Source organism: Pristiophorus japonicus, chromosome 5 (assembly GCF_044704955.1).
Source record: "Pristiophorus japonicus isolate sPriJap1 chromosome 5, sPriJap1.hap1, whole genome shotgun sequence".
Taxonomy (NCBI): Eukaryota; Metazoa; Chordata; class Chondrichthyes; family Pristiophoridae; genus Pristiophorus; species Pristiophorus japonicus.
The window spans coordinates 187,662,827-187,678,166 of NC_091981.1; the positions used below are offsets into that span (position 1 = coordinate 187,662,827).

The window sequence follows — 15,340 nt, forward strand, 5'->3', positions numbered from 1 at the left end:
CATTTCCCACTGACTAAAAAAGAAAAACTTTATTCTAAGCAGTCCAGTGTATTATGTGGCCTTAAGTTCAACTCTTCAGCTACCCTGAGTTAGCTGATCTCAAACAAGGTGACGTTGGTTGGTGCTAGAATTAGCCTTTATCCCTGGGTTTGGAAAGGTCTCCATTCCATCGGAGCACAGCATCAAGCCCTTTGCCTCCTTCCCATAATTGAATAACCATCTGACACTTGCTGTCAGGTTATTTATGAATAGTATCACTTAGGTGAGGCATTGAATAACAACTGTCACTTGTGGTTCTACACACAATCAAAACCATCTGGAGAGGGAGTAATAATTCGGGCAAAAGATTGTTTTTTTAAAGCCATAACAAATTAAGTGTATGACCCTTCATCAGAGTTCTGACGAAAAGTCATCGACCTGAAACGTTAACTCTGCCTCTCTCTCCACAGATGCTGCCTGACCCGCTGAATATTTCCAGCATATTCTGTTTTTATTTCAGATGCCAGCATCCATAGTATTTTGCTTTGAATAAATTAAGTGGGTGAATTTCCACGAGGATTCTCCTACTTGTCCAACGTAACTTCAAAAGAGCTACAGAAACTCTGAAAAAACAAAAAACAACACCTTTGTTGATTGTATCTTGGGGTGGCAATTGAGGTTTGTTTTGCTGTGAACATTTTTTGCAGGAGCTTGATTTTCTTTCTTTGTTCCAGAGGGAGCTGATGGAAACTGTATCTGCGCTGCATGGCCTTGTTAACCTAACCGATGAGGTAAAGGAACTTTCATCACGTTAACAAATTGTTTGCTTCAGTTTATTTTTCTGAGCTGGTGGTTTAGGCGATCATCACAACAGCCATGGACTAGAATTAGCTTCTAAATTCCAATGCCGAGTAGATTATTTTTTATATCCTGTTTTCAATTTAAAAGAAATTCTCCTTCTTGATATCTCTGATCGGTCTAGGATTTGGTTACAAAGATATTACCAGCCCACTGGCAATTTGTACTAGTGCCCATACTTTGTGAGTGCCCTGGGAACAAATTCAACTATGGGGGCCATCCTGATCCTGTCTTCGTCTGAAGTCTACACATATGTACTTAGTAACAGGAGTAACTGGATTGCAACCAGCGCTATAGCTGATTTTTGTTTCTCCCCCTCTGTAATGCTGGGGTCTTGAAGCCATTTCTAATGTTCCACTTTTGTGTCAGCTGGAATCAGTTAATTCATCAAATTGCCAGGACTCAAATCTACAATCTGGTTCAGTCACATAAAAGATAATGCATTTACTTACCATTTATCATCGGAGAAACCTGTGTGGTAAATTACTGCTACAGTTAATATTTACTCTGCTCTCATGTGGCTATTTAACTATATGGTACACCAGAGTGAGAAGGAGGATTGAATGAGCTTTAAGAATCTTATGATTGGTCTGTAACAATTTATCTGTTGTTAATTATCATTTCCTTCCATCATTAATGATTTCATTTAAAAAATCAGGCAATATTTATCACCATATAATAACATTGACCTGTGTCTAAAACATGATTTATTATTGAAAAGTTCTGTCAAAAATGACTGTGTGGAGTGTTTGCTTTCAATTTAAAAATATCTTCTTTTTTATTTAAAACACTAAAGGTAACTTCAGAAACTGCATTAATTGTAACAGGAACAGTCAAAGAGATGATCAAGCTTTTTAAAGAATCCGGAGAGTTCAGAATGCATGAAGAATTAGTGAAGAAAATAGTCTATGTGGTGGCTGATGTCATGGGAGTAACTGACAACAGCACGGTGAAGTCAAAAAATTTGTTATTTGAAGGTCTGAAAGCAACAACTGAGCTGTTATTGGTAAGATCATTAGTAAATACTACAAGATGCATTTCTGTAAGTAGGGTTGTTGAAGATTACAAAAACCACCTATGCTCCATGTAAGCTTCTACTTTTATTGGATTCTTCCATTATAACACTCCCTCTATAGCAATTGCCCTCTTATTTCTTGTACTAACAGGTGAATCGATAATTATTTTGCTTTTTCTCCTCATAGTGGACCTTTATGAAATGGCACATCTATTTTGCCAGTTGATTGGTGTTAACAATTTCATGGTTTCATTTTTATTGGACCTTGCAAGATCATTCTCCTTTTAATATTTGTTTGATCGTTACATTTGTTTCATTTGAAGTAAATTTGAAGAATCAACAAGAAATCTATATAAAAAAAATAAATGTCCTAAAAGAAATCCTGGATGAGAAGAGAGGATTTGGAGGTACATGATGGGTTACGGATGAGGAATGTTTGCAAAACGGCCAGAATGTACATCTTGGCCGATTTTAATTGCCTAGATACTGACTATGAGGGTATTGCAAAAAGGAAATATTGAACTTAAAAGAAGTAGACTTCAAGAGTATGTGAAATGAGTTTTTAAAATATTTAAAGAAATATTAATGAAGCTACAATGAAAATGAATTCAAGCCAAATGAAAACAGAGCAAAGGCAACAGAAGCCATTGTGGTCAAGCAGGCATGTAGAGAATAGTATTGAGGGATAAGTGGAATACTTTCAAATGCACAAGGAATATGGCAATCTGGAGGACTGGGTGCATTATAAAGGCATAAGGTGTAAAACAAAGCATATACCAAGAAAAATATTGAAGGTATGGTTGTTGAGAACATCTCAAGTGACAGAGAGTTTCGAAAAATACATTTGTGCAGAAACAAAATTGAAATCACTTAAAGTTGTGAGTGGGAAGCTGTGTCGAACAGAGAGTGTTAGTAAATAGTTAGTTCGTATCTGATTTTACTTATAAAGAGGGAGTATTGCAATGATTTGAAATCAAGATTTCACAGAATGACAGAACATGAGCTGGACAGCATGAAAGTTATGCCAGACATGTGCTTTGAAAGGTAAAGTACCTGTGCCTGTTCCAGACATTATTAGTCCTATTCTTAAATTAGTGAAAATGTCATCAACATTTTTTTGTAAGTTTAGTAAGAAACCCAAGAGGTTTGGACAGTGGCTAACAGAATTACTATTTTAATAATGGTTAATAGACAAATGTGAAAGTATAAGTCAGTAATTTTAACAACTGTTGTGAAGAAAGTGTTCGAAATTATTTTGATAGATACTGGGCTGGAAGTTCAGCTCCCGGCCTTCTCTGTTTTTGCCCCGGAGGGGCGGCAATGGCGGCGGCAAGCTCTTCTGGGCGGGTGGCCAGCTCCCAGGACATTCGGTGCCGGTTTCGACGGAGCGCGGAGCATTACCGCCCAGAAGAGTACCCTAAGAGAGGTGTACGTGGACAACGCCTCCCTTACTGCTGCGCCCCACACCCGGGGGCCCAGCTGCCCAACTTTGCTGACTGAGGGGCAAACTTTTTTCAGGCAGTATGAGGACCACCTGCCGTCATTAACACACCAAAATCCTAAAAGCCGAAAATCCAGTCAGTGTTTTATAAATAAGAACTACACAGAATCTATCATGCTGGCCCCCAAAATCTGTGGCAGTTCTGGCATCTTTCCACCAGAACTGTAGTGGAAGTCTGGCAGAACAGCCAGGCACTGGACTGGGACCTATTCCCCCTCCCACCCCAGCCCTGCAGTCTTCAGTCAGACTTTGCAGGAAATGAGTGAAGCTCTCCCTAACGCTGGTATGTCCACTGGGACACTGGTAGAGATTTCTCGCAGACCTGAGACTGAATTGCTGGGATCGCTGGCCCATGGATTTTCAGGAAAAACTATTATAATTACTTATAAAGCAGAAGTTAGTTTTTGCAGGTTTACTATAAAAGCTTATTTGTTTTGTAAGCTGTATTGATTGTTTCATTTTTGGATTTGAATCAATGAAAGAATGTTACTTTTTGTTAAAATTCATGTCTTTCAGAGATATGTGTTAATCAACAATCAATCACAATTTTATGTAAACACCAATTTAATGGAGCTTCAGACTACTCAAAACTATGGCTTTCAGAACACGGTGCAAAGTACAAATTCTGCCAAATTTTACCTTCCTGATCTTCTGGATAAACAGATTGCTGCAAGAACTGGTGGCAGCTGCATCATTAGCCATCTAATCAGCTTCAAACAGAATCCATATCCCTGGGGAACATCTCCAGTAGAGGTCAGTTGGTATCATGGAAATATGATATGTTCTGTTAGTCTGTGCATTTTGTTTTTAGAACAGGTAATTATGATTGGGTGGGAATAAAACAGTTTTTTTTCTCAAGAAGTTCAGAAGTGTAAGGCATATAGTTTGTCACCTGATTCTTTAGCTAAGATATGAATTATTTTCATCGATCTGACATATTACTGTGAGGAGTTCTTTCAGATGTAGTTTCTGTAGTCAACATTGATAGCCAGGGCACTTTACCCAGCTGATTTCCAGATTGAAAGATTAATTTGCCAAGTAGTTACTTGGCAAGATTACTTCTTTTTTTGTGATGTCCAAACATCCATTTTTTTCTCCTATTTTCTTCACTGTTCGATTGTCTCTAAGAGGGCAATGGAGGTGATCTGAGCTCAGGACTTCACCTGTACTCTGGAAAACTAGCCACTAGGAAGTATGTAAGAACAGTCTTGGGAATAACTCTTCAATTCTCCCTCCCCCCTTATGAGTGAAATGCTATGATTGTAATGCATGTTGGAGCTCCAATTTATTGCACCAACACAAGAGTCAATACATTTCACAGAAAACACAGACATGCAGGAGAAAGAAGAAAATAAAAAACTTGCATTTATAGAACACCTTCGCCATCCTCAGGATGTTCCAAAGCTCTTCACAGACAAGAAATTACTTTTGAAGTGCAGTTACTGATGTTTTGTACGAAAACACAGCAGACAATTTGCACAAAGCATGGTGCCACAGGGAGCACATGAGATAAATGTTACTTTGTTTTGGTGGTGTTGGTTGAGGGATAAATATTGCCCTGAGCACTAGGAGAACTCCTTGCTCTTCCTTGAGATGTGTCATGGGAACTTAAACATCCATCTGAAAAGACAAACGGGACCACGGTTTAATATCTCATCTGAAAGATAGCAGCTCTGACAATCATAGAGTTGTTATTTCTGTAAACTTGTATTTACCCTGTACAGCCACCAGAGGGCTCATCCCCTGGAGCCCCAAGGGATTCCATAATACCTTGAGAGCACAGGTATTTAAGGAGGCCTCACAGGTTGGAGAGGCATTCTGGAGACCTGCAAATAAAAGACTACGGTCACACTTTACTTTGAGCTCACAATGTTCAGTCTGATTCTTTCCCCATACACAACAAGAATCATAGGGCCCATCCGCCGCCCGGCGGTCTCCTTGGTTTCTGGGTGGCCTCCCCTCCAAGTGAGTTTGCTGGAGTCCTCACACCGCGGGGAGAGAAGACCGCTGGGTACCATCCACTGGCATGCATCAGGGTGCAACGTACAGAAGAGTACTCCCGCCTGCTGAGCTGCCAGTTTGGTCCAGGCGGTCCTCTGCTCCAGCAGGAGAAAAGATTGCCACGTGGAGAGGACTAACCTCAATGGTAAGTAAGAAGACCTGCAAAAAAAGGTTTTCTTCTTTTTGGCAGGGATTCAGGTGGATGGGGCCCCCTGAAGGATTTCTGGGGGGGCGGAGTTTATGTTCTGAAATGTTTTTATTTTATCCGTTCCCTCCCCCCTCCCTGGGCCCAACTCAATCCTCGGTGGTACTTTGCCAAGGATTGCATTTGTCGCCGAGATTTGGAGCTACCGTCCGCTGCCACCCAGAATCGGCGAGTAAGTCCCATTTTTGCAGCCGTGCGGTCTTTCCCAGATTTTTCCATGAAACTTCCGCCCAAAGTACAGTCAGGATCTCAGCGGTCCTTTGGACGATACTTGGGCGGAACTTAGCTTTCACCAATTTCAGGCCCTTAGATTCATAGAATCATAGAAATTTACAGCACGGAAGGAGGCCATTGCTGGGAAAAAATGCTGGTGTCCGTTATTAAGGAAGCAGTAACAGGACATTTGTAAAAGCATGATCCAATCAAGCAGAGTCAGCATGGTTTTAGGAAAGGGAAATCATGTTTGACAAATTTGCTGGAGTTCTTTGAGGATGTAAAGGGCAGGATGGATAAGGGGGAACCAGTGAATGTAATGTATTTGGATTTCCAGAAGGTATTCGATAAGGTGTCACATAAAAGGTTACTGCACAAGATAAAAGTTCACGGGTTTGGGGTAATATATTAGCAAGAATGGAGGATTGGCTAACTAACAGAAAACAGAGAGTTGGGGTAAATGGGACATTTTCTGGTTGGCAAACAGTAATTAGTTGGGTGCCGCAGGGATCATTGCTGGGGCCTCAACTATTTACAATCTATATTAATGACTTGGATGAAGGGACCGAGTGTAATGTAGCCAAGCTTGCTGATGATACAAAGGTGGGTGGGAAAGCAAATTTTGAGGAATCTCCAAAGGGATATGTAAAGGCTCAGTGAATGGGCAAAAATTTGGCAGATGAAGTATACTGTGGGAAAATGTGGCAGAAAAAATAGAAAAGCAAATTATAATTTAAATGGAGAAAAATTGCAAAGTGCTGCAGTACAGAGAGATCTGGGGGTCCGTGTGCATGAAACACAAAAAGTTAGTATGCAGGTACAGTAAGTAATCAGGAAGGCAAATTAAATATTGGTCTTTATTGCAAGGGGGATGGAGTATTAAAGCTACATCTGTACAGGGTATTGGTGAGGCCACACTGAGAGTACTGAGTACAGATTTGGTCTCCGTATTTAAGGAAGGATATATTTGCATTGGAAGCTGTTCACAGAAGGGTCACGAGGATGATTCCGGAGATGAGGGAGTTGACTTATAAAGATAGGTTGAGTAGGTTAGGCCTGTGCTCATTCGAGTTCAGAAGAATGAGACGTGATCTTATCGAAACATATAAGACAATGAGGGGGCACAACAAGGTGGATGCAGAGAGGATATTTCCACTCATAGTGGAAACTAAAACTAGCGGACATAGTCTCAGAATAAAGGGCCATCCATTTAAAACTGAGATGAGGAGGAATTTCTTTTCTCTGAGGGTTGTAAATTTGTGGAATTCTCTGCCCCAGAGAGCTGTGGAGGCTGGGTCATTGAATATATTTAAGGCAGAGATAGACAGATTTTTGAGGAATAAAAGGTTATGGGGAATGGGCAGGGAAGTGGAGCTGAGTCCATGATCAGATCAGCCATGATCTTATTAAATAGCGGAGCAGGCTTGAGGGGCCAAATGGCCTTCTCCAGCTCCTATTTCTTGTGTTCTTATTTCGGCTCATCATGTCTGCACCGGCCAACAAAGAGCTATCCAGTGTAATCCCACTTTCCAGCTCTTGGTCCATAGCCTTTTTAAATGTGGTGAGGGTTTCTGCCTCTATCACCCTTTCAGGCAGTGAGTTCAGATCACCGCCACCCTCTAGGTGAAAGAATTCCCCTCAAATCCCCTCTTAACCACCTACCAATTACTTTAAATCTTTGCTCCTGGTTGTTGATCTCTCTATTAAGGGAAATAGGTCCTTCCTATCTACTCTTATCGAGGCCCCTTATAATTTTATACATCCCAATAAGGTCTCCCCTCAGCCTTCTCTGTTCCAAAGAAAACAAACCCAGCCTGTCCAATCTTTCCTCATAGCTAAAATTCTCCAATCCAGGCAACATCCTCTGTATCCTCTCCAGTGCAATCACATCTTTCCTGTAATGTGGGGACCAGAACTGCACACAGTACTCTAGCCGTGGCCTAACTAGTGTTTTATACAGTTCAAGCATAACCTCCCTATGTATTCTAAGCCTCAGCTAATAAGGGCAAGTATTCCATATGCCTTCTTAACCACCTTATCTATCTTGTCTGCTGCCTTCAGGAATCTGTGGACATGTACTCCAAGGTCTCGTTGTTCCTCTACACATCTCAGTGTTCTACCATTTAATATGTACACCCTTGCCTTGTTAGCCCTCCCCAAATGCATCACCTCACACTTCTCCGGATTGACTTGCATTTGCCACTGTTCTGCCCACCTGACCAGTTAATTGATATCTTCTTGCAGTCTGCAACTTTCTTCTTCATTATCAACCACACAAACTATTTTTGTATCATCTGCAAACTTCTTAATCATACCCCCTACATTCAAGTCTAAATCATTGATATCTACCACAAAAAGCAAGGGACCTAGTACTGAGCCCTGCGGAACCCCACTGGAAACAGCCTTCCAGTCACAAAAACACTCATCAATCATTATCCTTTGTTTCCTGCCTTTGAGCCAATTTTGGATCCAACTTGCCACTTTGTCCTGGATCCCATGGGCTTTTACTTTTGTGACCAGTCTGCCATGTGGGACCTTATCAAAAGCCTTGATAAAATCCATATACATGACATCAAACGCACTACCCTCATCGACCCTCCTTGTTACCTCCTCAAAAAATTCAATCAAGTTAGTCAGACATAAACTTCCCTTAACAAATCCATGCTGACTGTCCTGGATTAATCCGTGTCTTTCTGAATGAACATTTTTCCTGTCCCTCAGAATTTTCTCCAATAATTTTCCCACCACTGAGGTTAGGCTGACTGGCCTGTACCTACTCGCTCTCTCCCTTTCTCCCTTTTTAAACAAAGGTACAACGTTAGCAGTCCTCCAGTCTTCCAGCATCACACCTGTAGCTAGAGAGGATTGGAAAATGATGGTCAGAGCCTCTGCTATTTCCTCTTTTGCACATCTTAACAACCTAGAATACATTTAAATCCGGGCATTCGGATTTATCCAATTTCAAAGCTGCTAAACCCTTTAATACTTCCTCTCTCACTGGTTATTTCATCTAATATTTCACCCTGTTTGCAGTGTCTGCATCACCCCTCTTCTTGTGAAAACAAAAGTATTCATTCAGAACCATACACGCGTCTTCCGCCTCCACACACACATTACCCTCATGGTCTCGAATAGGCCCCACTCTTTCTCTAGTTATCCTCTTGCTCTTAATGTATTTATAAAGCATCTTTGGGTTTTCCTTGATTTTACCGACCAACATTTTTTCATACTGCCTCTTTGCTTTCCTAATTTCCTTTTTAATTTCACCCCTGCATTTTCTATATTCCCCTAGAGTTTCTGCAGTATTGAGCCATCTGTCATCAGCTTCCCTTTTTTTTCTTTATCCTACCCTGTATGCCCCTTGACATCCAGAGGGCTCTAGATTTGTTTGTCCCACATTTTTTCTTTAAGGGAACAATACAGCACTCCCTTCAGTACTGTATTTATTGACTTGCATTTTGTGAGAAGAATACTGCCTGTTGTCCTGGATAAAATGGATCACAGTCTCCATTATGTTTGAAAGCATGTTGAGTACAGTAGCTGATCCCATTGAGTGGATAATATGGCAGTTCTACCCTGAATATAGTCACAGTATTTTTTTTTTATTTAAAAAAAAAATGGATTCTTACCAACATAATCAGTGGACTCTATTTATAAAGCACAGTCTATTGTGTCAGTTGTGCAGATGAATCTGAGATGAGTAAAAAATATTAATTCCACTTTTCACCCCCAGAATTGGATTGTGAATAGCTATGACTGAAAATGGTGTATATCTTAGGTTAATTTCATCTGTGCAAATAAATCCCATCAATTAAACTTGATATATGTATTTTGTTTAGTTGTTTATTAAAGGCTCTGTATTTCTATTCTGCTTTATAACTTCCTCCTTGTAGATTAATGGTGATGTTGCTGATCTGACACTATATAACTGCACAAACAGAAGGAAAGTTGAAGTTAAAGGTCTCAAAATACCAGTTCTAATAGAATTTGAAAGGAAGAACAGAATCGTAAGTTTTATTTAATAGACACACAATATTAGCAGCCAATATTATTGATGTGTTTTAAGTTCCAGTGTTTTCTATAACAGGTAATGGATGAAAGAAGTTGATATCCTCATATGAAATCTTGTCACATTTTTGAGTTTTCTTCCTTATCCCTTCTTCCCCTTTCCTCTTCCTCTCCTCTCCTGCAAGCCCTGACCTTTGCCAGTCGGTGACTCAACATATATCTGGCAGTTTTCTGGTACCCCGACCAAGTGGCCATTTTACATGTGTGAGCCTATATAGTGAGTGTTGGTAGGCTACTGTGAAGTGTAAGGCATTACCTCGAAAGCTCATCCGATTCTCACCCCATGTATAATTTCCAGCAGGATTCACTGGGTACTTACCAGAAGCAGTAACCCTAACTGATTTAACTTTTACCGCATCCTAGCCCAGGAATGCAGAGCCCAATTGTAGGGCTTAATTGCTGTCCCGGAATTTTAGATCTTCTGGTCTGTTTGGCATATTATTACACTTGGCAGCCTCTACCCACTCAGCCTTTGTGGAGATAACATTTTTCTTTTTCTCACCAGTTTTATCACTTTACATCCTATTGTGAAGGTGCTGACTCATTACTCGTGTACATTTTCGTAGATGTCAGACACCATTCAATACCTCGCCCAAGGGCTTTTGTTTTTTTGATTGCGAATGTTGTCAGGTTGTTGTATCGCAGCTGAACCCAACTACACCCTTATCTATCAATCAGGTATGTGCATTCTGCAGGGATTGTTAGACAGTGATCAGAAACAGCAACTTTGGCCAGTTTTCCTATCCCTAAACCAATTATCAAAGGAGAATTCCATTTTGGTTATTTACAGAGGGAATCCCCAAGTGAAATGCAATGGAATCCTGAAATGTAAAAATATACTATGTACAGAATTGCACTTTCATTCATAAGTTCTTTCATTGCACCAACAATAAAAATGTAATTTTTTTTGATCATTTTAAACATCGTAAAGACTGTAATCTGGGCCAATATTTGCATAAATTCATTTAATAAAATGTATGTGCATAATCTAGGATATAAAAATGTTTAATATAAAGCTTAGATATCCCCTTACTCTGACGCAAGCTGGTCCCTTGCTTGCTTGCATGAACCATAAAACGTGCGTGGACAATTGCTGGACAAATAGCTCAACTCAGTGCCAGCAATATACAGTTTTCAGGTGGTCTGGATGATCTGTCAAGGTGTACCTTGACAGATCACAATTTCCGAATTTCGCGCATGCAGTAGTGCATGTGGAAATCCAGAACTTGCGGGGCTATTCAAAGAGAATACGACAGCATGCCCATACGCCATCGCAGACATCGCAATTTCAGAGCAGCCTGAAAGAACCTCTAGGTTTTACAAGCACATTCCATTATATTGTAAGATTTTAATGTGGAATAAGATAAATGTGGATTGTTAAGGTGAAAAAAGATGGATTAAAACTGCCGTAAACATTTTGATTTCTGATTTGCAGCAGGAACAGTTTTCTGCATACTTGCTACTTCGTACCCAAATGAATATTCATATATTGCGAGTGACACCAGCAAACCTACAGCAAGCTTTGCAGATAAGAGTGAACTTCACCAGGCCTATCCAGCAAATGTTTCCCATCATGCTGTTGGTGAGGTACGATACATTTTGCATTTTTTTTAAATGTCATTCTTGGGATGTGGGCGTTGCTGGCAAGGCCAGTATTTATTGCCCATCCCGAATTGCCCTTGAGAAGGTGGTGAGCTTTCTTCTTGAATCGCTGCAATCCACAGTGCTGTTAGGGAGGGAATTCTAGGATGTTGAGCCAGTGACAGTGAACCAATATTTCCAAGTCAGGATGGTGGGGAACTTGGAGGTAGTGGTGTTCCCATGGGCATGCTGCTCTTGTCCTTCTAGGTGGTAGAGGTCGCGGGTTTGGGAGGTACTGCCGAAGAAGCCTTGGCGAGTTGTTTGTATTTGTTGTATTGTCACAGACGAGCACAAATGTGAACAGAACAATTAAATGTTTTTCTTGTGTCTTGGAGTTAATGATTTCATTTCAAATGTCTTTATAGGTCCAATAAAGAACCGACTCCAAGTAAATATAACCTGAAACAAATCCATTACTGGGATGGAGATACAATCCACTTATTTATTCCTGCTGCATCACTCCTGGGTTTGTAGTGCATTTAAAATGTGTTTAATTTCGACTACATACTTGAAATTTAAAGGAGTTTTAAAATTTAAATCAAACCAAACACAATTTAAGTACAGATACTCAAGAATACAACGAGGACATCAAATAATGAGATATGCAAAATACTTTTCTACAAACTAAATCTTGTTCTACTAAACTGAAAATAGAGATTGTTGAAACTAAAATGTCATCATATCGTTATTTCGATAAAGCTGCTGTGTTACTTTCAGAAAGTGTGTACAAACATTACAGGTGTTACACCAATTTAGAATAACTAAATAGTTTACAGTTACATTTTTTGGAGACCAGAGGGGAAGATTTTTTCGATGCATTTTTTTCTGTGATATTATTAACACATTTCTAAAGATTACGTTTATGATTTTTCTACAAAATCTTTGTTGGATGATTCGCAGTATTAGTCATTCTTTTTCTACCAGCACAGGTGAGTAGTGTTGTAGCACCACGGAATGTCACCCATATTGCTGAATGTCTGATTTTGGCTGAGCCATTGAGTAGAGAAAGAAAACAGAGACTTATCACTGGCCTGTTGAATTGTGCATCCCCAAGAGAGGAAAAAATATAAAGAAAAAGATGTTTCTGTTATTGAGAATTCTGGGAAATCTTTTTTTTCTAAAGAGGGATCTTGAGGTGAATGCCCCATTTGAAGCTGCAAAAAGCACTTTTAAGGCCAATTATTTTTGCTTTTTCTAGATGATTTATAAATATTACAAAACCATTGATGGCTTATGATGCAAAAAGATTCTGTTGAAGAAAGTAGACAGAATAAGAAAAGGGAAGTGTTCTCACCGCAAGAAAAGTTCGTCGAGGAGGCAGAGCGGGAGATCGAGGCGGCCTACAAGAGGCCAGCAGTCGGAGGGAGCAGCGGGAGTTCGTCGAGGAGGCGGAGCGGGACATTGGTGAGGCCTACAAGAGGCCAGCAGTCAGAGGGAGCAGCAGGAGTTCGTCGAGGAGGCGGAGGGGGAGATCGAGGCAGCCTACAAGAGGCCAGCAGTCGGAGGGTGCAGCGGGAGTTCGTCGAGGAGGCGGAGCGGGACGTTGGTGAGGCCTACTAGAGGCCAGCAGTCGGAGGGAGCAGCGGGAGTTCGTCGAGGAGGCGGAGCGGGAGATCGAGGCAGCCTACAAGAGGCCAACAGTCGGAGGGAGCAGCGGGAGTTCGTCGAGGAGGCGGAGTGGGAGATCGAGGCGGCCTACAAGAGGCCAGCCGGTGCAGCTGCAGTGGGGAGGCGAAAAAGTAGAAAGAAATCGAAAGGTGACGTCACAGCCAAGGGGGGGAAGTGATTGGCTGGTGATTGGTAAGTAGTTTTTCTTTTTCTTTTCTATGTCAGTAAAGGTCAACAACCTTTAGCATTGTTGTTGCCAGATTAAGTTTATCTAAGGGTTAAGTCATGGCAGGACAGGTCGGATATATGTTATGCTCCTCCTGTACTATGTGGGAAGTACTATGCTTCTGGTGTCCCTGATGACTACGTGTGCGGGAAGTGTATCCGCCTGCAGCACCTGACGGACCGCATTGTGGCACTGGAGCTGCGGGTGGATGAACTCTGGAGCATCCACGTTGCTGAGAATGACGTCAACAGCATGGTTAGTGAGTTGGTCTTATCGCAGGTAAAGGGTACACAGCCAGATAGGGAATGGATGACCAACAGCAAGAGCAGTGCAAGGAAGGTAGTGCAGGGGTTCCCTGCAGTCATCCCCCTGCAAAACAGATACACTGCTTTGGGTACTGTTGAGGGGGATGACTCATCAGGGGAGGGCAGCAGCAGCTAAGTTCATGGCACCATGGGTGGCTCTGCTGCACGGGAAGGCAGGAAAAAGAGTGGGAGAGTTATAGTGATAGGGGATTCAATTGTAAGGGGAATAGATAGACGTTTCTGCTGCCGCAACCTAGACCCCAGGATGGTATGTTGCCTCCCTGGTGCAAGGGTCAAGGATGTCTCGGAGCGGATGCAGGGCATTCTGAAAAGGGAAGGTGAACAGCCAGTTGTCGTGGTGCATATAGGTACCAACGATATGGGTAAAAAAAGGGATGAGGTCCTACAAGACGAATTTAGGGAGCTAGGAGCTAAATTAAAAAGTAGGACCTCAAAAGTAGTCATCTCAGGATTGCTACCAGCGCCACGTGCTAGTCAGAGTAGTAATCGCAGGATAGCTCAGATGAATACGTGGCTTGAGGAGTGGTGCACAAGGGAGGGATTCAAGTTGCTGGGACATTGGAACCGGTTCTGGGGGAGGTGGGATCAGTACAAACCGGACGGTCTGCACCTGGGCAGGACTGGAACCAATGTCTTAGGGGGAGAGTTTTCCAGTGCTGTTGGAGAGGAGTTAAACTAATATGGCAGGGGGATGAGAACCTATGCAGGGAGACAGAATGAAGGAGAATGGGGGCAGAAGCAAAAGATAGAAAGAAGAAAAGTAAAAGTGGAGGGCAGAGAAACCTAAGGCAAAAAGCAAAAAGGGCCACATTACACCAAAATTTTAAAAGGGTAAAGTGTGTTAAAAAGACAAGCCTGAAGGCTCTGTGCCTCAATGCGAGGAGTATTCAAAATAAGGTGGATGAATTAACTGCGCAGATAGCAAATGATGTAATTGGCATCACGGAGACATGGCTCCAGGGTGACCAAGGCTGGGAACTCAACATCCAGGGGTATTCAACATTTAGGAAGGATAGACAGAAAGGAAAAGGAGGCGGGGTGGCATTGCTGGTTAAAGAGGAAATTAATGCAATAGCAAGAAAGGACATTAGCTTGGATGATGTGGAATCGGTATGGGTGGAGCGACGGAATACCAAGGGGCAGAAAACGCTAGTGGGAGTTGTGTACAGACCACCAAACAGTAGTAGTAAGGTTGGGGACAGCATCAAACAAGAAATTAGGGATGCATGCAATAAAGGTACAGCAGTTATCATGGGTGACTTTAATCTACATATTGATTGGGCTATCCAAACTGGTAGCAATGCGGTGGAGGAGGATTTCCTGGAGTGTATTAGGGATGGTTTTCCAGACCAATATGTCGAGGAACCAACTAGGGAGCTGGCCATCCTAGACTGGGTGATGTGTAATGAGAAAATACTAATTAGCAATCTTGTTGTGCGAGGCCCCTTGGGGAAGAGTGATCATAACATGGTAGAATTCTTCATTAAGATGGAGAGTGACACAATTAATTCAGAAACTAGGATCCTGAACTTAAGGAAAGGTAACTTTGATGGTTTGAGGCATCAATTGGCTAGAATAGACTGGCAAATGATACTTAAAGGGTTGACGGTAGATAGGCAATGGCACACATTTAAAGGTCACATGGATGAACTTCAGCAATTGTACATCCCTGACTGGAGTAAAAATAAAACGTTGCAGG

General features: G+C 41.6%; 1 protein-coding gene across 1 annotated transcript in view; it reads left to right on the top strand.

Annotated features, from left to right (window-relative positions):
• The window catches only part of LOC139264127 (polycystin-1-like protein 1), a 245,772-nt gene that overhangs the window by 155,986 nt on the left and 74,446 nt on the right, over positions 1-15,340 (top strand). The window contains exons 33-37 of the mRNA XM_070880217.1: positions 1,634-1,843; positions 3,870-4,106; positions 9,666-9,779; positions 11,276-11,427; positions 11,847-11,947. Of these exons, the coding sequence (XP_070736318.1) occupies positions 1,634-1,843; positions 3,870-4,106; positions 9,666-9,779; positions 11,276-11,427; positions 11,847-11,947 (814 nt within the window). The remainder of the gene's footprint in view (positions 1-1,633; positions 1,844-3,869; positions 4,107-9,665; positions 9,780-11,275; positions 11,428-11,846; positions 11,948-15,340) is intronic.